The sequence below is a fragment of the Pleurodeles waltl genome, chromosome 9 (assembly GCF_031143425.1).
Source record: "Pleurodeles waltl isolate 20211129_DDA chromosome 9, aPleWal1.hap1.20221129, whole genome shotgun sequence".
Taxonomy (NCBI): domain Eukaryota; kingdom Metazoa; phylum Chordata; class Amphibia; order Caudata; family Salamandridae; genus Pleurodeles; species Pleurodeles waltl.
Genome location: NC_090448.1, coordinates 1,146,773,104 through 1,146,797,498, shown reverse-complemented (window position 1 = coordinate 1,146,797,498; position 24,395 = coordinate 1,146,773,104). Strand labels below are relative to the sequence as shown.

Sequence of the window (24,395 nt, the reverse complement as noted above, 5' to 3'; positions counted from 1 at the left end):
GAGCCCTTTGTCGCCTGCTTACTTTGTCATTTGCTGATTTGCGGCGCTCAAATGTTTGTTCTCCATCCAGCGTCTGGGGAACCCAACTAGAGTGGTGCGGGATGGAGTCTCTAAGACCCCTTCCCATCAGAAGATATACCGGCGAACACCCAGTGGTGGCGTATGGAGTGAGACGATAGTTTCTTAAAGACGAGTAAATGGCCATTTCCACACTGTTTTGACAGGCAGCTGCGATTCGAATGGTTTTGTTCAAAGTTCGCATAAACCTCCCGACTTCTCCATTTGCTTGAGGCCATCGGGGAGTAATCCTTCGGTGTCTTATCCCCATTTAGGTCAGATACAAGGCAATCTCTTGGCCTAAACAGGGAGGGTCATTTTCAGTCTTGATCTCTTTCCTGATGCCATGAGTGGTTTCAATCTTTTCAATCTTTGAAATGACCTCACAAGCGTCAGCGCTGGAATGATTTCCACTTCGGGATACTTGGAATAGTCATCAACCAACACTAACATGTGTCAACCATCTGGCAGGCTGCCAAAATCAAGACTGATCGAGACCCATGGTTGATCGGGTCCTCTCTCAGTTTCTATCGGAGCTGGCGGGCTAGGACTGCCAGCAGCTTGACACCAACTGCACGACCTCACAAGGGCCTCTACCTTCTCATCTATTAAAGGAAATCACACTTTGGTCTGTAGGCGGTTCTTGGTTCGGACCATGCCTTGGTGACAAGCATGAGCCAAGTTGACCGCTTTGTCTGTGAGGCTGGAGGAGATGACTAGACGGTGCCCTTGAAGGAGACACACCTCAGGGTCTATAGTCAGTTCATCATGTACGTGGTGCAGACTTTCCATGATGCACCTAGACTCTGGATCAAGAACTGACCATTGCTTCTTTACAAAATGCCACTGGTTTCCTTGAATGGCATGTATCGTCTTCTGTAGACATTCATCTTGAGGAGTGGCCTGGAGGATTACGTTGGTAGAAATGGGGAGAGGTCTAAATCGTTTAGATATATATCGGACATATTCCTCAACATCACTGGTCTCTTCTTCTTCCTTTTCAGTGGCTGCCCTGGGGTGCGAGTTAAGTAGTCAGCCAGATTATGGGATCCTGGTTTGTAGACTATCTAACAGATGTATTCCTGTAGCTGTACCATCCACTTCTCAATGCGGGGTGGAGGCTTGGAGGCAGTCCCTTTAAAAAGAGGAATCAAAAGCTTGTGGTCAGTCACAGCTGTAAAATGGTGTCCATAAACATAGAGATGGAACTGCTTGCACCCCCAATGGATAGCAATTGCTTCTTTTTTTATTTGAGAGTATCGCTGTTCAGTAGGGGTGAGAGACCTGTTGACGTAGGAGACTGGAGCCCATGCATCTTCGTTCCTCCTTTGGAGTAACACTGCCCCAAGTCCTTTCGGACCAGCGTCGACCGCAATGGTAATCTCCTTTCTTGGGTCAAAATATCAGAGTGGAGTCTGCAGATAGTGCTTGCTCTGTTTCCTGAAATGCAGTTTCCTGATCAGGGCCCCATGCCCATGGAGTGTCAGCTTTGATAAGATCCCTCAGTGGTTGAGTGAACAGGGCGAGGTCCTTAATAAAACGGCCACAGTGATTTACCATCCCCAGGAAACAGCGGACTTCTGTTACTGTTGTGGGCGGTGGAGCATCTTGGATGTCCTAGACTTTTGAAGGGTTGGGAGCGATGCCAGCTGCAGAGAATACATGCTTAAAATAATTCAACTTCTTTTTCAAAAACTTGCGCTTGTCTCAGTGCAGGGTCAGGCCTGAGTCTTTCGTTCGCTAGAGGACTCTTCACAGCCAAGCATGGTGTTCTGTTATGGTGGGGACATGAACAAGAATGTCATCACTGACATTTATAACACCTGGAAGATCAGCAAGTAGTTTGTGGATGAGATTTTGAAATACCTCCGCCGCACTGGATATACCGAAACTCAGCCTCTGGTACCGTTGCAGCCCCACATGGGTCGAAAAGGTGGTGATGTATCTCGACTGCTCATGGAGTACAAACTGATGGTACCCCGATCTGAGGTCTAGCTTTAAGAACCAACGAACCCCACTGAGCTCCCCAATGAGGTCGTCTACCGAGGGTGTGAGGTGCCTTTCCCTTTTTATGGCTGCGTTGGGCAGCCTCATGTCCACACAGATGCGCACCTACCCCGGCTGCTTGGGCTTCTTGGCGACCGCAACTGGGAAGACCCAGGGCGTGGGCCCCCTCACCTTTTCGATGATGCCAGAGGAGTTCAGTTTGTTGAGTTCTCCCTCTACTTGCGGTCTCAGATTAAAAGCAATGCGACAATGTTGTAGTGCCACTGGTTGGACAGTTTTGTGCAATATGCAATTTGACCTTGTGGCCTTTTAGGTATTCAATTCCATTGAACAGGCCGTGAAACTCTTGTAACATTTCAGGGATTGATTCCTCATGCACTCCAAATGTAAAAGTCACTATGCCCAAAGATTTTGCCGCTCCACATCCCAGCAGCATGCTGTGACCTGCGTCTGCCACATACACTTGCTTCTCAAAGGCCCTCGACCCAGGGGATATTTTTGACTTGAACTTGCTCCTGATCTTCAACGGAGTTGATTGACCATAGGCGAACACTTTGACTGTTGTGGGTTTTAACACAGGCCTTGGCTCCATTCCTTGGTATACAGCTGCGGACGTGATGTTGATTCATGCCCCTGTGTCAACCACTGCCAGAGTGGTGTGACTCACCACCATAATTACGCACTTCAACAATTTGCGTGTTGGGCTGGCCGCCGTGCCTATTGTGAAGATTGAGTGTATAGAATGCTCACCCTCGTCATCCATGTCACTGATGTAGGGCTGTGCTCCACCAACTGTATTGACCAATGCTTTTGAGGTGGATCCTCTTGTTGGGTGGCAGTCTTTGGGGAAATGATTGAACTTTCCACATCCTGCACACCTCATTCCTTTTGCTGGGCACTCTGTTGGGCGATGCATGGATCCACCAAGGTATCTGCAACTTTTGGACACGGTTATCGGTCTCTTCGGTCTTGACTTGCTAGTCACCTGCATGACAGCGTTTACCGGTTCTACCTTCACCATTCCTTGCAGCGCCTCTTCCATATGGGATGCCTGGGCTTTGGACAACTCTTTCGTCCTTCCCATTGTTAGGATGTCCGCCAGCGAACGACTTGATTCCTCTAAAATCCTCTCTCGCAACTTCACTGATGCACAACCCTGAATTATCTGTCCTCTGATTTCCTCACTTTCATTATCAAAACGGCACGTGCTGGCAAGCTCTTTTAACTGCATGTAAAAAGTGTCAATGGATTCCTCTGTGTGCTGTCTCGCCTGACGAAAGATGAACCGTTCATAGTCTGTATTTATCATAGGCTTGAAATGGTCATTGAGGGCTGCAATGAGGGTCAGATGTGTTTTGGGGTGGCCTTGTTGACAGTTTTGGAAATCCTATGAATGTCTTTTCCACCCAGGCGAATTATCATTGCTCATTTTTGTGCATTCTCCACCTTCGTAACTTCGAAAAATAGTAACACTCTCTCTACCCAGTCTTTCCATCTCAAGGCTTGGGCCGACAGCGCACCTTCTGTGATGAATGTTTCAATTGGTGGAATATTTGCTATGGTGACGCGCAATCTTATGTGTTCTTCTGTACTTGAACACACGTTGCTGCACCCTCCGTAGTCGTTGATAAGGTCTGGATCCCGATCCCTTACTGTTTGGCCTTTCTTTTCTTTTATGCACAGGGGCGGGCTCAAGCACCTGTGACCACTTGCAATCTAGTAGGGTAGGGGAGCCTCCTCTGTTGCATGTAAGGTATCACTGCAGTGTACTGTCTTGCGCAAGTGTGGATTCAGAGTGTCAGGTACCCCATGGTTGTAAAGTTGGAGGGATCACAAGTCACACTGTGAGCAGCGTAAAGAGCAGCAGCTTCTTGAACTGAGCCCCCAGGGTGACTGACCTCGTCAGCACACGTTGTGACTCCCAGGAAACAAAATAGCTGCTCCATCAGGGGTCTGCAGATCATATTGACTGACCTTGTCAGTGTGCCGTATGCCTCCCAGGACACGAGACAGCTGCTCCGTCGGGTGTCTGCAGGCCGTATTTTAACCAGCTACCTCTCTGCAGATGCTCGCTACATGTGGGCGGGGCCACCGGATGAGCACCGATGAGGCCGGGGGCCAAACACACAGTGAAGTTCAGGATGCAGGTAGGGTCTGGTGTACAAACCCTCGTCGCCAGTGTTATGTTGCTGGTCTTGTACATAAAACGCCACACTAAGTAAGCATGTATAATCAAACACTAGGACAACAAGTGTTATTTCGCTATGGTGTGCTGCTTACGTTATGTCCGGTTTAATTCCATTTCGCACGCAGCCTCACACCCTTTTATTGACTACCATAACGTCACCCATACCAGTCCAATAGCACCCTGAAATGACAGGGGGAAAACAGCATTTCCCTTAATTACATTTTTCCATTGGGAGAGTCTGTGCCACACTTATGTCATTGCAGCCGTGACTCATCAGTCTCCAGCAGGTCAGGGCCACCGTCAGGAAGGCGGCCGGGACGGGGACCCCGGAGTCAAGCATTTTAGCCAGTAGTAGGTCACTACTCATCTTCCCAGGTATTGTACCTAGGTCCAAGAGATTCCTTCCCGTCAGCCATCTCACAATCCACTCTAGTTGGGCTGCCAGGCAGGATAACTCGAAGTCTGGCACCCCCAGCCCATCTTCGTCACTAGGGCAACAAAGTGTGGATAAGGACATCCGCTGCTGACCACCGCCCCAGAGTAATTCCCTAAGGAGGGCATCCAGGTCCTTGAACCAGTGCACCGGAATGGACACTGGAAGGTTAATAAAAAAATATAATAAGCGGGGCAGCATAATCATTTTAGATAGTGACACCTGAGCCATCAGAGACTTAAGGGAACGCCAGAATACTATGCAGGAGTTGAGAGATTTTAGTGCTTTACCCAGGTTTCCATCCCAGAGGTACCCAGGGTCGTGGAATATTTGTATCTCAAAGTATTTAAATGTGCAGGGTACAAGGGAATATCGGGGGCATGTTGTGTGGGACGGAATGTATGTTCCAACTTCTTTCCTAATAGTGCCTTTAAATAGAAACGTCTGCCACTATTCCGGATCATATACAAACAGAAGCTTGGCAGCTACGCATTTGCTCTTCATCAAAACCACTGTCACGTCTTTTTTTTTTTTTTATTCTCTTTCACCTCCGGATCAGCTCTCCTCTTGCCCTCATCAACTGTACTTTAAGGCCCCCTCCCAATACATTTACCTATCCATGCATCATCCCACCCTCTCGCTTGTTTTATTTAGATACGTAAACCTGTTTTACGATTAATAACATGCGAGTGGCCTGCGATCCCTCGAGAGGATATCAGGGTGAACCTATCACGCACCTCAGATTTTCGGGGTGGGTTTCCCAGAGCAAGGCACATAACTGAAACTCACCCGAGCGCCGGTGCCCCTGGGGGACCCAACGGCTTTCGTCCCCGGGGGTATTTCGCTAAGAACACGACTGGCGGGGGGACCTGCAAGCCAGAAAGCTGCTTGCCTGTGAAGTCCTATTTCTGTTACAGTCAGTGAGTGGACAGGCAGAGCCTCCAATAGCTAGGAAATCCAGCGGCCATCTTGGAACGGTATTATTATCACTAAATCCAAGCGAAGCCGCCGCCACAACAGCAACAGTTGCAAGTCAAACGTTGAGAAAATGTAACTGTTTAGGTAAAACATTGGGAAAAGGCTTAACTGGCGTTGCTCCGCATGAGTTCAAACCATTAAATAAAAAATTCGGGCCAGGTCGTCGAGATAGTTAGAGTCAGTGAGTGGGCAGGCAGAGCATCCAATAGCTAGGAAATCTAGCGGCCATCTTGGAACGGTATTATTATCACTAAGTCCAAGCGAAGCCACCGCCACAACAACAACAGTTGCAAGACAAACGTTGACAAAATGTAACTGTTTAGGTAAAACATTGGGAAAAGGCTTAACTGACGTTGCTCCACATGAGTTCAAACCATTAAATAAAATAATCGGACCAGGTCGCCGAGATAGCAAATATATATTTTTCTAGATTATTCTCTTAATTGTTGGATCTCTTCACATAAAATTGGATTAGATGTAATTTTCGGGCTGGTCTCGCTCGCGCTGCAAGAGGCAAACGGTATCGTCTCGCGGCCGCCATGTTTATGGGAGTTCCTCCGCCTTCGGCTTATGACACCGCCCCCTCTATCGTTGATCGCTCGTACCTGCTCGTTGTGGCGCACGCAAGGGATGGAGGTCTAGCGGAGCCGGGCTGGGAGAACCCCCTCCTCCCGGATGCTAGGAGACAAGATGGCGGCCGGGGGTCGAGCTGGGTCGGGCTCGGGCGTCGGAGGGCGGTTCAGCCGGGGTCAGCGGCGGGTGCGAGCGCAGCGGGAGTGAGCCCCGCACAGGCTGAGGCGACCTGGGGAAGAGGATGGGGTCCCAGACGCTCCAGATCCTGCGGCAGGGAGTCTGGGCTTCCTTCACGGGAGGCTGGTACTACGACCCCCATCAGAGCACCCTGGTGAACTCCTTGCACCTCTACCTCTGGCTGTTCCTGCTCGGCCTCCCCTTCACCCTCTACATGGTGAGTCCGCTCCGGGTGTTGACAGTAGTTAGGAGAAAGGAAACTGCCCTGACAGTGAGGGCAGAACAAAGCCAAAAAAATGAACACAAGCATTGGCAAAGCCAATAGGTATGGCTTATGGGTTAATAGTGCCTGTTGTGTTATTGATGGGTTTAGGCACTCAGTAACTCACCACACTTGCACTACGTCACTCATCTTTGTACTCGTGTGCATCCACTCATCATCCATCCAGCTATTGGCACATTCTTTCGTTCGCCCTCTGACACAACATCAATAAAACACAAAGCAACATATGCAAGATGACATTTAAACGAATATAAGTAGAAATAAGCACATTCTTGAAATAAGTAAAGTAAACTTAGCAGCGGGTGCACGTCCTGCAACAGTATTATAAATAGCCTATTATTATTTTAAAGTTAAAGCTTGGGTACCACATTTAAAACCAGCAGGTTGGCTGTCTTGGAACTGTAAAACTTGATGCACTATGGGCAGCCGCATTCCAGATTAGTTTCCGGTTTAGAGGAAGTATCACTTGAAATGTGGCGCACTACAGATGAAGTGCGAGGTAAGCAAACAACTTTTAGCTCTGCTTGGAGTGCTAGGGTACTCTAAAATAAAGAGGAGAACTTAAGAAATGAAAGAGGAACTGTACAAGGAGAAAATAGCTAAAACAATGAAGAGTACTCATTTTCAGGTGGCTGTACAGGTGATCAGAAATTGTATTCATTCACAGGACAAGAGAGCCAATGGCTGATGGGGACTTAACCATTTTCCTAATCATTTTGCTGTCCCGGATGAAACTCTATTGCAAATTATACTGGGACAGACCAATGGCGAACCAGAGTATTGATCTTCTACATCCATGGCTTGTCAGAGAGGCTAACCAGCACCATAACCCTTGCCTACGTGTAACAAAAACCTATTAGTGGGCCTTAATACAGAGTGATAGTAATCTACCTTCGATACCTATTGACTTTAACATATGCTCTTCACAACCAGTATGTCAGTTCTACTGCCTCTAACATAACTTTTCATTATAAACTATCAGACCTATAACTGATATCATTGGCTTGTCACCATAACCAACTGTTGGGCATAAGCCTTCCAACAAGGCAACCACCATGTATACTGTAATAAAATTCGAATATGTAAAAAATACAGTTGTGAAATCAATATAAAATCCCTACTAATGCAACATAGCAGCATGGCTCAGAGTTTGGCCTTTTCTAAGCTTAATAACTCCACTTTGTAATGTCAGAATAACAAATAGATTTTAATGTTGAAAACCTTTTTTACAAAATGTTTTCCCCCGAATGCGGGGCAAATCACTATTTTTAGTTTCTTAATTATCTTTGCTTGCCTTGTGTCTACGAGCACAAATAGCATAGCATTTCCGAGTAGAATGTCCTCCTAGCTCTATTTTTTTATTAAATATGTATATATTTTGCTATTACTTTTGTTTTTATCTTGATATTAGCTGGATGTTTTTTGTAACTGACAGTTATATGAGATAAAGCAAATAATTCTTAAGTTTTATTTTGGACCCTAAAGCTCTTCTAGGCCATGTTGACTGGTTGCTATCCCCATTGTTGTTGTTATCTTTTTTTTTTGGAAAGCAGAACTGTTATTTTGTTAGCTCTATTAGTATATGTATTATGTATCAGACTGATAGATCCCAGCGTCTATATATTAAATAAGCAAACTAAAAATAACTTGCAGGATGACTCGATTGTCTTTTTAAAATCATATAACAGCTAGCCCATCATTATTGTTGCTGTGTCGGATATTGTCAGATGCTGTAAATAAAGAACTTCTTTGGCAGCTGAACCGAGGAGATCACTCCGCTGAGAGTGGGTCGTTATTATTTGTATTCATGGCTGACTTATTGCTATTGTTTTTTCATTTTGGTTTTTGGCAACTTAGTTTACAAACAACCTAGTGAGCTAATAAAAATATCAGCATTAATGATCTGGCTGAAAGTAAGTCGCAAAGGTAAACGAGAGTAACATGAAAAGGATTCCTAGCTGATTTTCGATTACAATTTTTATGTTCTTAACTAAAATCAAACACTGCCCACATATTTTGGTGAAAGTACCAAATTTTGGTCTCAGTAGGAAAATATAATGCCCAAGTTTGATGGTGAATTTCCTGCCTGTATTTCCACTTCTGAAAGCCCCTACATCTTTGCTGTAGGGTGTCACTGTATAGTTTTTTTCCTAATCTTGTAAACGACGAGATCAAGTATAGTCTAAGCACTGTATGTTCCTAGTAGAGCCAAAAAGTCAAAACAAGTTTTGGTGCCAGCTCATCAGGAAAGAATGAAATAAACCAATTACATTCAGGCCCTAAAAAATCAACTCACCCACTTGCTGTGGGGAGTCAGATTTGATCAGAGTGAGCTATTTTTAGGGCCTACTGCCCGCTCTGGTGTGAGAGCTGGAGATCGAAAAGGTGATTTGTACGTTAAGAAAGTGAATGACCAATAAAGATGACTAAATCTTTTATTTTTAGCCTGTCACGTTTGGTGTCAGGATCAGAGTGGGACGGAAAATATGCCAAGCACCAAAATAAAGGTAACCCCCATTAGTAAGTTAGAGAGGTAGAAAAGTAGCTTGTGTTTGCAAATTGAGACTGTTTTGAACTTATAAAGACAGGCTGTATAAGTGCTTTGCAAGGTTGAGGAGACGGCATGGATTTGACCCTGCTGCAGGCAATTTTTGTATTAATATTGCGGAAATCGGCGGTAAAAAATGGTCCACCATACCATAAAACAGGCCCATAAACAGCCATTAAAAATACGGCCTGCACAGTGACCGGTCAGACCAGCCCTTTGAGCACTGTCTGATTGCCTTATAGACCAGTCCAACCCTGTTTGCTGTGCGTTCAGTGAAAGAAATCAAATATCAGCTTATGTCATCTTACAAATTGCATATTTTATCATACAGAGCGATGTCTATATTTCTTTTTCTGACTGCAAAGTCAGATGATTCTGTAAAGTGAACAGTCTGACAATCATACTGTGGTACAGGAAGTTTAAAAGGAAAGGCTGGCGGATTTTTTTTTGTTTGTTTTTAACACACAATGTTTAAATAGCTTGTAAATACACAATGCAGATATTTAAAAATATCCCAGAACTTTGAAAGGCACATTATTTGTAATTCAGATGTGTGATGAAAATGATAATTTTAACAGGTTCAAAACAAATCAAAACTCTTTACTTGGCGTTGTGAGAATGATAAACATATACGGACATTCAATTTCCAAACATTATCATTTTAATGCTATATAGTTTCATCAGTAAAACTACATGTCAGTGGGAAAGTTTGTGGCCATTTCGTTGGAAAATATTTTGTCTGTAAATGATATCACTCTACCACATCATGCTTTAGTAATATATTTATTGAAAGTGATAGGCTTAAACATGAACTGAGAAACATTTCTGCTCCCACCCTGATGACAATGCTGTTAGTGAACTAAGAGGCAGGTCAGGGGTCATGTGTACCCTATATGTGGGCTAGATTCTTATAATACACAGAGCAAAGGTTTAGTTAGTTACACCAAACAAGACTTTTTATGTGCAGCAGTTATGCTGAACTCAACTATTTGAAGGTGCTCTTGTATGGGAACATGAATTCAAAGATGGCTTGGTAAAAAAGTTGCCCAGTATCACACAGTTTGAGACCAATTAATAGGTCTAGAGCATTACTTTTGTGTTCTTGAGTATAACTGTTAGGTTGAGTAGTTTATTGAAGTCATGAGGCTTGCAGGTCTTGCAACATTTTTATAATTTTCGTAGTCTGACCTTTATACCTCAGGAGATGGTGCTGTAGATCATTTCTTTAGCTGGCATTTCAGGAAATGGTAGTTTTTAGGGCTCCAAGCAGGGGTTCTTAACCTAGGGATCTTCAGATCCTTGGATGTCCGTGACAACTACTCAGGGGGTCCGCATTTATTAGAAAACTACTGTTAGCAAACTAATAAAGTGTATATATAAACAAAATGTAAATGTCAAAAACTTAAAAAAAAACTCTGCAAAGGCATTTGAAATGGGAAGCTAAAAAATAAGTTAATACCCTTAGCTTGATTTTATGGGGCAGCATAAATAAATACAGCACACAGACAATTGGCGGCCTGAAATAAGGCAATGGTATACAGTGAACAAAAAAAGAGCATGCATTAAGAAAAGAGAAAGCAGCTATTTGTTAGTGTAGCACAACATCTACTAGAAATAACGCACACAATTAAAAAATAAAAAATAAAAAAAAGTTCCCAGTAATACTTCAAATGTTTGTGTATGTTTTTTGTTTGGGAATAAAATAAATAATTTCATAACTTGTTTGTTTAATGCATGTTTGCTATTTTTATGTATTGTTTAAAGATTTAAAAAGTAGAAATCGTTTAAGTGGCTGTCCGCAGCTTCCAGTAGCGACTGCTTCAATTAAAGTAGCCCTTACAGTGTTCATTGCAGAATGAACCCCGCTAAAGGTTACACCCCTCCTGCTAAAGAGGCTCATGTGATAAGCCCAGATAAACGTGAAGCCCCCTGTGCCAAGCATTAAGTATGTGACGCCTGACAGGCGCTGGGGATGCAGAAGCTTGTTCTAGGACACATTGTTCCCAGGGCTATGGTCGGTCCTGTTGCTGCATGCATGTAAATATAAAATCCAGTAGAGATGTACATGTGTTATTGAACTAGTAAATATTTCTGGAAATGGCTACATTGGTGTGTGCATAATTTACAGTGTGAATTTTACACCTGTTAAATGAAGCAAGGAGACCGTTGTAGGGATGGAAGTTGTCTGGATTATTTACTAGTTATGTTCTACAGTTCACCAACAGTCAGTCATTTACGTGGCAATAATGATTAGCTCGTAGGCTGGTGCAACGAAAGCTGTGATTTCCTCAATTTTATTTTTATAGGTAATTTCTTTAATGTAATAAATATTTTTTGTTTAGAGTAAACCAGATATCCACATTAACATTGTTAAGCTAATATTCTCAGAAAGAAATAAAATATACTATATGACCAAGTGTACACTATTGTAATAAACCATTTGTCTTCCCCTAATGAAATAAACTGCGACTCAGTATGCACCTTTCTGTCATGGGTCATTGTAGCATATTTATGTACTTTTACACGTGTGGTAAATAAGCACAATCTGGAAAAAAAAGTTGCAAATGTTTGTCTCAAAGTGTAGAACCATTTTATTTTTTTCTCTTTACTTACTGTTTGAAAATGCATCTGGTACAGTGCCAGCAATGATAAATGCATATTGTTACAGAACAGAGCTTTTGTTTAGCAGAAACTGTTGAAATGAACCATCTGCTCTGTGCTCATTTGCAGAATGATGCTATGAGCTGTACAATGAACTGAACATGCGTATTAGGACTTTGTTCTTCTTGAGGGCTTGCAGTGCCATGAAAGAGTGTATGCTGCTCTTAAATTAGTTTTGGCGATAGATCAGCGGGTTTACACATCTTCTGCTCACTTTTTGCAAGATGAACAAATCTGGCGTGCACCCATCCTAGGTTATGAATACCTAGTTGTTTGGATAGGAGTTTGGTTACATACTTTGACATTGTATTGTACCATGTACTTGTTATATCCTATTTCCAAACTCGGCGATGCTTAGTAATGTGGGGAAAGTATAGCAGACATCTAGCATATGTAATCCTTGCCCCTATGTTTAATGTTTACAATAATATTTTGCTTTATTATGTTTGCTTGTTGCATAAATGCAATGTTTGTATGGGAATGCCTTTCATGGAAAGTAGGTCCATTTAACAGATTTGATCTTAATTAGTTTTATGTTTAGTGATTGTCTTCCCCAAAGCCACATAATATCCCTCCTCGTGGCCCTTGTTAATTAAGACAGGGTGCCTGTGACGACTCCCATGAATGGAGCCTGGCCCTGGGTGTATATGGCCTGTGTTTTTGATCAAGTAGCTTTCTGGCACTGTCAGACTATTGTTAGTTTCATGACACCTCTTGTTTTTGGGGAAATGGAGAACTATTACCAGTGCTTGCATTTTTGTTACTAGTGTTTTAAATAGCTGTTAGTTAAAGATAATAATGAAGCTGAAAATGTAAAAAAAAAAAAGTCTGCTGTTTTTTTTTTTTTTTTTTTTTTTTTAAATGTATTTGATACATTTTGGCATTTGAGCGTAGAATGAAAGTCAGTGATTTAAAGGTTGAGCCAAGGCAACCTTCAGTTTGTGTTAATTCTTATAATCTGATGTGGTACTGGCTGTTTAGGGTTGGTCAAGTAGCCCCCATATTATTTATGGACATCAGATCCCTCATCGACCAAGGCAAGTGACAGCCCCGATCCTCCTCGACCTCTCAGCAGCGTTTGACACAATATCATACCACACACTGATCAAGAGGCTGCACATCATCAAAATCTGAGGAAACGCCCACAAGAGTATAGCATACTTCTTAACAGGTAGCACCCTGAGAATCAGCCTCCTGCCCTTCACATCTGAACCGAAGAACATCTGCAGCGTCCCTCTGCCCTATGCTGTCTAAACCCCTACATGACTTATAAGATCACATGGACTCAACATCATATACTATGCTAACGATGCCCAGCTCATCATCTCTCTATCAAAAGATTTCTCTGCCACGCTGCAAACATCTGCAGGTGTATGATGAACATCGCTGCCTTGATGAGAAACGACTGCCTGCAACCCAGTAAAGACAAGGCAGAAGTGCTGATTTTTTGGAAACACCTCCCCATGGAACCGCGCCTGGTACACCCTCCCGCAAACCCTCACAAACTCCGACCGACCATGCCCGCAACCTTTGCATCATCCAGGACTGTACGCTCACCATGAAAAAATTGATCAGTTCCGTCTCATCCGCCTACTTCCTCCCTCTCTGCAGGATTATTACGTTGCTCCCCATTGTCACCAATGCACCGTCACACATGCCCTGGTGGTCACCAGCTAACTAGACTATGTCAATGCACTTCTACGCTGGAGACTTGCAGACTACAGAACTCGGCGACCAGACTCATCCTAGACCTCCCAAATTGGACCCACATCACTCCCCACCTGAAGAACCTCCACAGGCTCCCCATTCAGAAGAGATGTCAATTCAAGATGCTAATCCACGCCTTCAAAGCCATCCACAACCAAGGACCAGCGTACATTACCCACGACTGAACTTCTACCTTCCCTCCAGACACCAGCGCTCCGCCTCCCTTTGCCTCTCCCGCACCCCGCATCTTTGGCAGAAACAGTGGAGTATGCACCTTCTCCTGCCTCAGTGCAAAGTCTTGGAATGACCTCCCACTTCACCTGCGGACCTCATCCTCTCTTTTAGAATTCAGATCTTGAAGACCTGGTTGTTTGACTGAACCAACTGCAATAATATTCTCAGTGCCTGGAAACCCTTGTAGGTGAGTATTTGGTCTTTACAAATCCATATTGTTTGATGTAGGTCTGTTTCGGTATTTCTATAGTGCAAACCTAGCCAAAAGGCAAAGGAGACGTGCACAGTCAAAGACGAGCATAAAGTCAGTGTGTCAGAGAAGGTGGAGCTGGGCTGAGGATGGCGAATACAGAGTAATGAAGAGTTATTTAAAGAGGCGGGCCTTCAAATCTTTTCTAAATTGGAGACATGTTCAGGCGGTCCTGATGGGTGCCGGAATGTTGTTGCAGATCCTGGGTCTAGGAATGGAAATGCCTGCTGTCTTGCTTGTTTTATTTTAAACATCTTAGTCTGCAGACGAATGGTGATAGTCAATGGTGCTTGTCATGATAGCTTTGTAAACAATGCATTTGGTTTTGAAGATGTTGTGGGCAGCTAATGGAGTTTTTTCATTATGGGGGAGATGCAGTCATGTTTCTTCACACCCTGAATGAGACATGATGCTGTATGTAGGATTTCCCTAATGAGTGCTTGTCTCGGAGGCTATAGATTAGGACATTGCCACCTTCCAGATGCAAGAGTACCAGGGCTTGAGCTACAGTTCTGAAGTTGTTGTGTTTTTTTTTTTTGTGTTTTTTTTTTTTGGCAATGTGTTCTTGAGGGGGTGGTTTGTGTCCAGGGTATATCCAAGTGACTCGGCATTCAGTGAATATAGGGGTTAAAAACTGTCAAGGTTCATGACATTGTGCCTGCTTTTACGGGCTTTGAGCCCGTCCACTGCTTGCCATTCGTTGACCTTATCACTCTCAGTTCCTTGCTTCCTTTTTTAATGTTTTCCATTTTTCTTTTTGTGTTTATCCCTCCCCTGGAACATATCCTCCTTTATCGTTCTTTTAATTATCAGACTTGTATCCTTCTACTGCTCACGTTAATGGAACCACTTTTTGTTTTTGGTTATCATGACTGCATGTATTTTCCAGTTTTCTCCCTTGTGTGCTTCTCCCTTCCTCCCTCCTAATCCCCACCACACCCACGCTTTATATTGACTCTCTTCTGCATTCGCTGCATGCTCTCTCCTGGGTACACATTTGTTACTTTATGGCTGGATTCCTGACTGTTGCCTTGAGGGAGAACCGATGCTCAAGACAGTAGGCTTGAGATGGTTATGGAAACAAGCCAGTGATAAAGGGTATAGTACAGGCCAGAGTCACTTGGAAAAGTAATGGGCAATATTGTAGGTCAAATCTCCTAATTATAAAAAGTTATGACAAGGACAGTAGGCCTAACTTCTGCAGTTGTTTTTTTTAGTGCAGAGTTGATCCAAGGATCAGTGAAATGTCATGCACAGAATAGTTTTATTCAAGCGGGAATGTCTCAAAAGTACTGTGCAGTACAAATAATTGTATGGTCAGTAATATAGCAGTAGAAGCTTGGTCCACGAGAGCTCACTCCTTGCCAGAGTTTTGAGATGATGACTATGGAAATGGTGCCATTTAAGTTAATTTTATGTACGTTTCCTATGTTGATAGCCTGAATATCAGGCCTGGGTCCTACTCCTCTGGGCCTCCTGTGGACATCTGTGTATTCGAAGGTCTGGTGGTTGAGACCAGTGGTGCCAGGACTTGTGAAGAAAAGAGTTTAACAATAAAATTGGAACGGGAAAAGACTTTCCAGTGTGCATTACTCGTAGTAACGTTTTATGCATTTGGAACGTTTACCCACACTCTCACAATTTGTTTGTAGTCGCATGCCAAAATCTGCCTTAGAACCTCGGTCCGTGTTTCCTAAGGACTGCCATTTAATTGCACCATATATTTTTTTAAAGCAGCATTTGCAGCAAGGACTATGTTGATTTGTACTTTCTCATAGCCTCAGTTTTAATTTTGTTTAGCTGCAGGCTTTTTCATAATAGGGTGGCAGCCAGGCATGTTGCGGTTTTCTGTTGTAACAAGTTGACAAGGCTCTGGTCGTAAATAGATTCATTAAAACTGGCAAAGTCTGGAGCATCACGTGAGAGATTGCATAAGCCTGCTTTTCCTCTGGAACATGTGTTGGCTCTTATGGCATTTCAAGCAATTGTTATGGCTTGTGAATTTTTGTTTTTAAATCAGAAATGCGTTTCATTGGTTTTATGCTTCTTCAGTCAGCCTGCTCTTATTTGCTTATTCCTTCGATTTTATTATTTAAAATGTTGCATCAACTGGTTTGATGAACAGCCAATGATATTCCAGTACACGCAGGGGTGTGTAGTGTAATAAAATACGGAGCAGGTTGCTTCATAAATCTACTGTTGTGTAAAAATAATAATAATAAACATCCACTTGTCCCTTTGGTGCCACGTAGTGTGGCAATACATTGTCTTTGTCTTATTATATATGAGTTATTATAAAAGCATCTCTGATTATGCCATGGCTCGTACTACATTAAGGTTTGAATTCTAGCAACATTTTGCCACCTGTCAACAGATCTACATACTGGGGCTGGCTGTAGCATTAAGCAATGGTTCCAGGGTTAGAATGTGCTGTCAAGTCTGTGCAAACCTCCAACTTTCTTTGTTTGAGGGCTTTTCACCAGCTCATCTCTGAACTTTTCAGCGTACTGAGAAAGGATGGAAATTTACTCCTGACAAGGGCAGAAGTAAAACATCTTTCACAGTTGGCAAAAAAGTGGTTGGAGGGAAAGTCAGCTTGTAAATGCCTAACCGATTTTTGCATGATCAAATCTACACATGCATATTTGCTCATGCTCAACTGCAGATCAGATACTTACTAGGAGTACTGTTTCCTGACCGTTTTCTGTGAATAATTGTGAATTCATGAAAGCTGTAAATCTGCACTAATAAAGGGGTATATCCCATGGGTGCTCTTTTGTCACCTTGTTTAAGAATTTGGCCCCTAATCGGGTCTTGAGTCAACCAAGACCTTTTGTTTTTATTAAAACACACACACACTCTCTCACACCCCCTTGCCCACCTTGAGTGACTGCATTCTGCTCTTTCACAAGGAGCACTGTACACTAAGTAATTTTGTTCAGTATCACAAACTACTGTGGCAATGTGTTCTTTTTTTGAGACCAAAAATATGACTTCTTTTTTGCCAGTGTTTTTAATAATGGTGAGGGCCTGGCAGATCCCAAAACATTAAAAATGTCCCAAAAACAATGTCAAAACAACACATGTGGATGAAATGAAGACTGACCTCCAGTATCGGACATGTTGGCTTTGCCAATCATAGATTATTTTCATGTTTCCCATATTCTTGGTGAAACTGGTGGTACCGATTTTCCATTATGAATATTTCTGGGGTATACTAGCATTAATTTACACATTTTACAAGTTGACGCTTTAAAGAAATGCTACCCAAAATGTCACCGCAGTTTACCAAAACATTTTTTCCTTATTGCATTTTTGTGAACATTTAATTTGAAAGCAAAGACTCATCAATCTTGTTTTGAAGCTTCTGCAAATATTTGCATCTAATGAGAGAGCATTCTGGTAGCATTATACGTAGATTTATGTTGTTAAACCTGCAAACGTGTGTACACATTTTTATACTGGGAGCACTGTCGGCAGCACAGTCCAAGCTTGCAACATTTCCTTCCAGAACTCACCCTAATAAAAAAGGCTTTCCATTGATGAACCATAAATACAAGTTTAAACCGCATTAACATGGACACAAATATTACCTTAACTGCAGACAATGCCCTTTCCAGATACATAATGTGATACTGTAAACTGGCAGCCAAAAAGCTTGTGCTGCAAGGGGTTGGACCTACTTGCCCCAAGGACAAAATAATCATGAAAACGTGTCCTTGACCCCAAACTGTATGTCCTGGGAGTCAGGGCTATAGCAATTTCACAATCCTGACACAACACTGCATCTGCCGTAGAGCGTGTACCTCATCGTCACACATTGGAATCCTGGCAGTTTACTAAGCCTATAAGTAAATAAAATAAGGACCATACTAGAGCCCCACACCTCCCAAAAGCATCAAGCGGCCCATAGGGATAAATATAAGCTATACGAGTACACATGTTGTACTGCGCTTGTAAGGTCTGTTTTGACAGTGCAGCTGTCCCAGATGGAAAGGGATCAACCTAAAAAAATGTATATTAAAAAAAAAAAAAACTTTCAGGAGCACTAGAGAAAGAGGCCTTGTCTCCACCCACAAGTCCCAAACCAAGACTACATGATTTAATCGGGCATAGGTCGTGTGCTTCTACAGGAAAAAGTGCTTTCCCTCCACACAGCTGTAAATATTTTGTTTGAGCCAGAAACAGTAGGGCTATCTGAGCTTGAACTCTCAGGGGGGCTCGCACATTACATTGTAATGCTGTTAATGTGTCTTAGATAATTAGATAATTTATGATGTGTGTTTTTTCTATGGCGGCAGCTGGATGGGAGGAGAGCAGTCGTGAGCAGTGTATTGCTATCCCAGCAACCTCCCCTTCCATCATTCGCTTTAGTTTTTAGACTGCAGTTTTGTATTTGAGAGCAGTGAAGTATACACAAATCCACGAGGATTTTTAGGTCTGGCTTGACGATGAAATTAGACCTTAAGTAATCTACAAAAAAGAGCTTTCAGAGTTCTTCTGAGAAAGCAGCTTTGCTCCCACCCACTGGTACCCTTGAGTACAGGGTTTGACTGGGCCAAATGTTCGTGCTTTAACTAAAAAGGCTGCTTATTTTGCACTTTTTGGCTCGTGGTAATGCTTGTACTCAATACCGAAGGACCAAGCTGATTGCAGTAGTAATCTAATGATGACGCCTATAGACCCAATCTGTTTATTATAAAATGTTATGATACAGGCACTAGGCCTGCCATAGTTATTGTGAAAACCATTTGTTAAAGTCAATCCACAGTTGAGGTGGATTTGTTATTACACTGGGCTAATGCCTGTAGATAGGTATTCTGTTACATGGAATCTCACGAGTTACAGCGGTAGGCATGGTTTTTGGCATTTGTGAGCGACTCGAACAAACAATGGGACTAGAAAATATACATTACAATAATCCTTGTTGGTGTTTTTCAAGGAGTGATTATATTTTGCTTTGCCAACTATACAATTTGTCTGTTTGTAATGTTATGACTGTATGCAGTATGGTTGCCTTGTGGAAACTTTATCCTCAGTAGAGTAGGCTTGAGTTGGTTATGGTTACAAGCCAGTGATAATGGCTAAAGGCCTGAATTCATATTATAAAAAGTTACAATAAAGGCAGAAGGCCGGGCATATTGCTTGTGGAAAAGCATATAGGTAATAGGCGTTTAAGGGTGACTTGTTATGATTCTGAATTAAAGCCTATTACCGTATTGGGCAAAGATTTTTGGAGCCGATTACTCTGTTCGAGAGACCACGAGTATAGACAATTTGCACTAAGATAATCCTTGTTTATCCTTGTTAGTAGATGTTGCATTTTGCTTTGCCAGCCTAAATGTTGTACGTTTGCAGTTTTGTGACTGAATGCTTGATGGTTGACTTGTCAGAAAGCATACACTATTCCAGTTGTCGTGAGGACCTCTACGACCTGAGTTTGTCACTTGTGTTTTAGCTTTGTTTTACTTTTCATATTCTAGTTGTTTTAGTAAGGTTGCTTTTTAGCAATGATTTTACATATTTTTATTAGCTTGCTTTTATTCTAGGAATATGAGGAACAAGCTGCTAGTTTAGGTAGCATTTGTACATCATATTATCAGTACTTTCTGTCCAAGGCTAAAATACACTGCATGCGATACGCTAGTTTGTGTTGCCAGTTCTGGAGACTGCTTCGAACCCCTAGATGAAGCGCTGCATTGGAACTATACTTTCTATACGGTATGGTTTATTATATAAACTGTGCACTGACCCAGAGGGGGCAGCAGAAAGTGTTTCGGCCATGACTATCCTGTGACACATGCTGTGCAACATGCATCTTGGCTGGCGCTGATCTACCAGCCTCCTGAGAGGATCAACTACACCACAGACCATCTCCTGAAACTGTTTCCAGGTATGGGGCTGGGGCTAATCCCTTAGATCGAGCCAGGCAGAACAGTACACCTGCTATGCTCTGTGTAGATTTAGGGTTAGGTAGGAACCTCAAGAAAATATAGAACCACATACACCATGGTTGGATTGTTTGTCTCCTTTACCTTTTCCTAACAATGATTACTTTGCTTTGTTTCATCTGCCTAAGTGTCACAGCTCACTCCTTATTTGGTTAATTGTGATTGTTTCAATAAGTGTATTGAAAACGTATCTAGCATATTTTGTGACTCACCTTGGCATGCATGAGTGATGACACGAAAGGAGTAAGATCTGTTTTGACAACCTCACTGGGGAGTTAGTGTTTTATGATCAGGTTGCCATAATCGCCTTCACCAAACAGTGGGTTTGAGGTGGCAGGTGAGCACTGTGAGCTAGTTTGGAGCTAGGCGGACCGATACTAATGGTTTGGATAATCTCCGTATCCCACACTCAACCATCCTAAACACATAGTCCCATTATCGTAGTAGGAACCACATAACACAGTAGGCCTGAGTTGATAATGGTGACAAAGGGTTGATAAAAGCTATATACGTGCAGTGAAATGTTATGTATGATGCAATTTGTCTGACCTGTTTATTATGAAAAGTAATTACAAAGGGGGCTGGCTGGGCATAATTATTGTGTATAGATTGTGGTCAAGCCAGTGTGCCTCTAACAGTGGATTGCTATCACATTGTGTTGCAGGACATAGCAAGGCATTTGGTTACTTGTAATCTCACAGATTACCATAGTATGCAAAGGTTTTGGTATTAGTCACCCCCTCTGACAAAGTCTGAGTAGAATTTCACTGTGATTATGCTTGTTGGGCACTATAGAGATACACTATATATTATTTTGCCAGCTTTCATTTTGTACGTAAATGTCATCTCATGATTATGGCCAGCTCATTGGTTCTAAAAGTTGGGACCACACTATAACTTTAAAACAACAATACACTATTCATACTACATCTGCAAGATGGACCCCCACTGCTATGTTTAGTTCAGTTACTGCAAACATACACATGCCATTTTTAAACACCAGCATGTTGTTTTTTTTTATACTTGCATTCTCTTAATTTATCTTGCATATGTTATTGAGTTTGTGTGTTTTATTGTGCTGGAGGTAGAGGGTGAATGCAGAAACGAGTCAGTGGATGGATGATGCTTGAGTTCAAATATGAGTGACCGCATGTATGACTTATTGAGTGCATAAACCCATCAAAGACACACACGGTACTTTCAATCATAAGCCAAACCTATTGGCATTGTCGTACCTGTTTTGACAGGTGCTGTTAATTCGTGAATGGGGTGATTGCTTTACTATAAATGTTCTATAAATCTCAAAATTCTGTCCTCGCTATCTGTGGCTCTAGTTCTGACAGTTTCAGGGTGGAAAAGGGTAAGATTTCAGTTTGGAAATGATGATAAATGTTTGTGGGTGTACACAAACATAAAAGGCAAATTGTAACTACAGCATTCCACACCTTGCATGTAATTTACTACTTTGGATTTCTCCATAATGGTGGCAGAGAAATCTGCACTAGTAAATCCATTTGCGCCTACTAGAAATCCTTTTCTGAATTCCCAGTAGATGTTAATGAGATTTTCATCCATAAACATATGTTTACAGTCGAAAATCCTAAGAATTTTTCCAGGTAACTTTTGTTAAGGTGATCTCTTGACAAGATATCTTGAAAATGTTATTTTAGCATTTGGACGATTCATGTAAAGAATCTTTGTTTGACTTTTGTTGAAGTCAATGAATGACTAACAGATTAAGCACATATGTTTGCAGTTCATTTTTTTTTTTTTGCTCTGTCTCGGAGACCCACAGGTCAGATATCAAGGCTACATCCTCTGTTCAAACCTGCCTGATTATGGACGATTATTCAATTTGTCTTGAAGGAGGCTCTGGACTGTGGCACATTTCCTGCTATCAATGCTGCTGACATACTATTGCAAGGCCTAGATTTGTGTTTTGATCCTTTTCTGGCAAACACAGTTCGAGGGCGTTCACTACTCTGCAGGTTTCTTGTTCGTGTTAACACCCCTTAGTTTTGGATACCTCAAGTGTTCCTTCTCCATAGGCTCTGATCTTATTGTTCTGCTGGAATGCCCTGTGTCTTTCAAAATGTAAGTCTTGTTCTTGACAGTTAAGCCAAGAACCCAATATGGGGTTACCAAGAGCAACATTGCTTTATTTCTCCTGCAAAGTCTATTTAAAGCAAACATTACTCTGAGTAATGTCTATCAGCATTATCAGAATCATAGAAAATGTGAATGTGGGACCTAATTCAGAAGATGCCATCAGGTGGTACTGGGCTCCATTTATGACAGAGCAGTGTACCAGTTTAGCACCTGGCTCTTATTAGCTTGGCAGAGTAATTCAAGAGTTACTCAGTGTGGTAATGAGACTTGGGCACTCAGAGCACAGCAAAGCACAATAGCATGACTCAATAAGGCCACCACATAAATCAGTACTTTACTTTTGTGAAAAGAACAGCACTGAAATACACATGCACCAAACATACTATACTCACAATAAGAATGTACACCAAACCAGAACAATCTAGCTCTTTCATAGCCGGAGATTTGACCCCAAACTTCATTCTGGAATTCTCCATGGTTGTTTCTATTTGGTGTTCTCAATGGATTTCAATCTTTGAGTCCACAGTAGAGGGACAAAATCTGCAGCTGTAACAGTCGGGAATACACATGAATCCTCAGCATTTTGTTACCTTTCAGCAGCCACCAGCTTGTGTTTCTACACACAAAAGGTATCCAATACCTTTGTGCCTGCTCGAATTGTTGTCTGTACTAATGTTTAAAGTATGTAAGAGTTATAAGGGGTGTCAACATATTTCTTCTGAGATCTTTCTGAACAGATGCAGACCCACATCCTAACAACAGAGTGGAATGCTCACCCAAAGGTATGGCAAATAAATTGTCACCTAAAGGGGGGGTGTTGTATTAGAATCTGGTACCAGGTACACTAGCCGACATGGTTACTGTTGGGGAGCTATCAGTGGTTCTTGGGTCTGTGCTCCAGGGTCAAAGGAAATGAGTTAAAGTATTTAAAAGGCCTATAACTTCAACATGTGCTGACAGCAGTTGTTTTTGTTTTAGGCATAGTGTGCTTGCCAGTCCACGGGCACTGTCTCTGGCACCCAAGGCAATGCTGGAGACAAGAGATTGGGTTGGGAGGGTTCAAGGGCTAATATCATGGGAATCGTTTGATGGATTGGCACGCGGTTATCCGTTCCTGCCTCAGCGCAGCCTTGCCTAGTTATCTCTCTGATTGTCCTTGTAAGGCGGATCTTTGTTTCAGACATTGTCCTCCTGTATCAGGAAGGCAGCAGTCAGACTCTATTCTTGTAATTCTCCCCCGTTAACTATGTTGCTTTCTTGGTTGAGAAGGCCAGTCCACTCCCTTGCAAGCTTTACGCTCGAGGGGTTTCCTTCAATCAACAATCATTGGCAAAGCCAATAGGTTGTGCTTGTGTGAAATCTATTGGTTTGGTCAATGTTTTTGTACATGTTGAAGAGCAGCCCGAGCTCCTGTGTAACATGTCCTTAAATAAAATAAAAAAAGAAAAAGCTATGGCACAGCCAGTGTTGACTGTGTTATAGCGTTTTTTTTGTTTTCTTCAAGCCATGTTGCTCAGCAGCTCACGCTGCAATGCAACATGTAAAAAAAAAAAAAAAAAACCTGGTGTGTTGAGGGGTGGGGTCGTAGTGGGTCAACAGATTGGAGAAGGGCAGAAGGTGGGTGAAAGACAGTGGAGGGTGGGAATGGTAGGGCAAACATGGGTTGGAATGAGAGTTGGTTCTGGACATGCACTTAATAAAAGTGCATGACCAAAACTACAAAAGAATACCTGCAGGAACCTGAGGCCAGTGGAAAGACACTGGCCACAGGAAGCTGTACTTGGTCCGTTCTCAACGGCATCTACAGAGAATCAAAGCCCAGGGGAAGCTAGAGGCGAAAAAGAGGCGCTGACCAATGGTAAATAAAGCAGTGAGAGTGACGTGTGAGCCAACCAATAAGCAATGGACGGGCTCTCAGCCCCTTTTAAGATTGTTTTATTATTTTTTATTTAAATATCAATAGCTTTCGTTGACAGCATGCACACTGTAAGCGAAACCTAAAAATGCTATAGCCAGTGCATGATAAGCTCTTATTAAGGCCTTTGACAACAGGAGCCTCTCCTAGGCTTAATCTGACTGGTCAAGATACAGATGCTTATAGTGGTCAAACAGCAGGCCTCATCCCTAGTGGATGTGGAAAAGGCAGGAAGTGGAGTAGCGGCTAAGAGTGCTCTCGCAGAAGCATTGTGGCAAACTTTAAAGAGAAGAGGCTTTAATGCCCACCTGAAAGAGTGCTGTA

At 42.6% G+C, this 24,395-nt stretch overlaps 2 protein-coding genes across 6 annotated transcripts in view; one reads left to right on the top strand and one right to left on the bottom strand.

Annotated features, from left to right (window-relative positions):
• LOC138260452 (uncharacterized) overlaps positions 1 to 6,250 on the bottom strand; it is a 72,189-nt gene extending 65,939 nt beyond the window's left edge. Inside the window, exon 1 of the mRNA XM_069208963.1 lies at positions 5,475 to 6,250. The gene's annotated coding sequence lies outside the window, so the exon portion shown is untranslated. The remainder of the gene's footprint in view (positions 1 to 5,474) is intronic.
• Positions 6,251 to 6,477: 227 nt separating this feature from the next.
• PCNX1 (pecanex 1) overlaps positions 6,478 to 24,395 on the top strand; it is a 436,152-nt gene continuing 418,234 nt past the window's right edge. For all 5 annotated transcript variants that reach the window (XM_069208962.1, XM_069208959.1, XM_069208961.1 and 2 more), the window contains exon 1: positions 6,478 to 6,630. In XM_069208962.1, coding sequence (XP_069065063.1) covers positions 6,478 to 6,630 — 153 coding nt within the window. The remainder of the gene's footprint in view (positions 6,631 to 24,395) is intronic.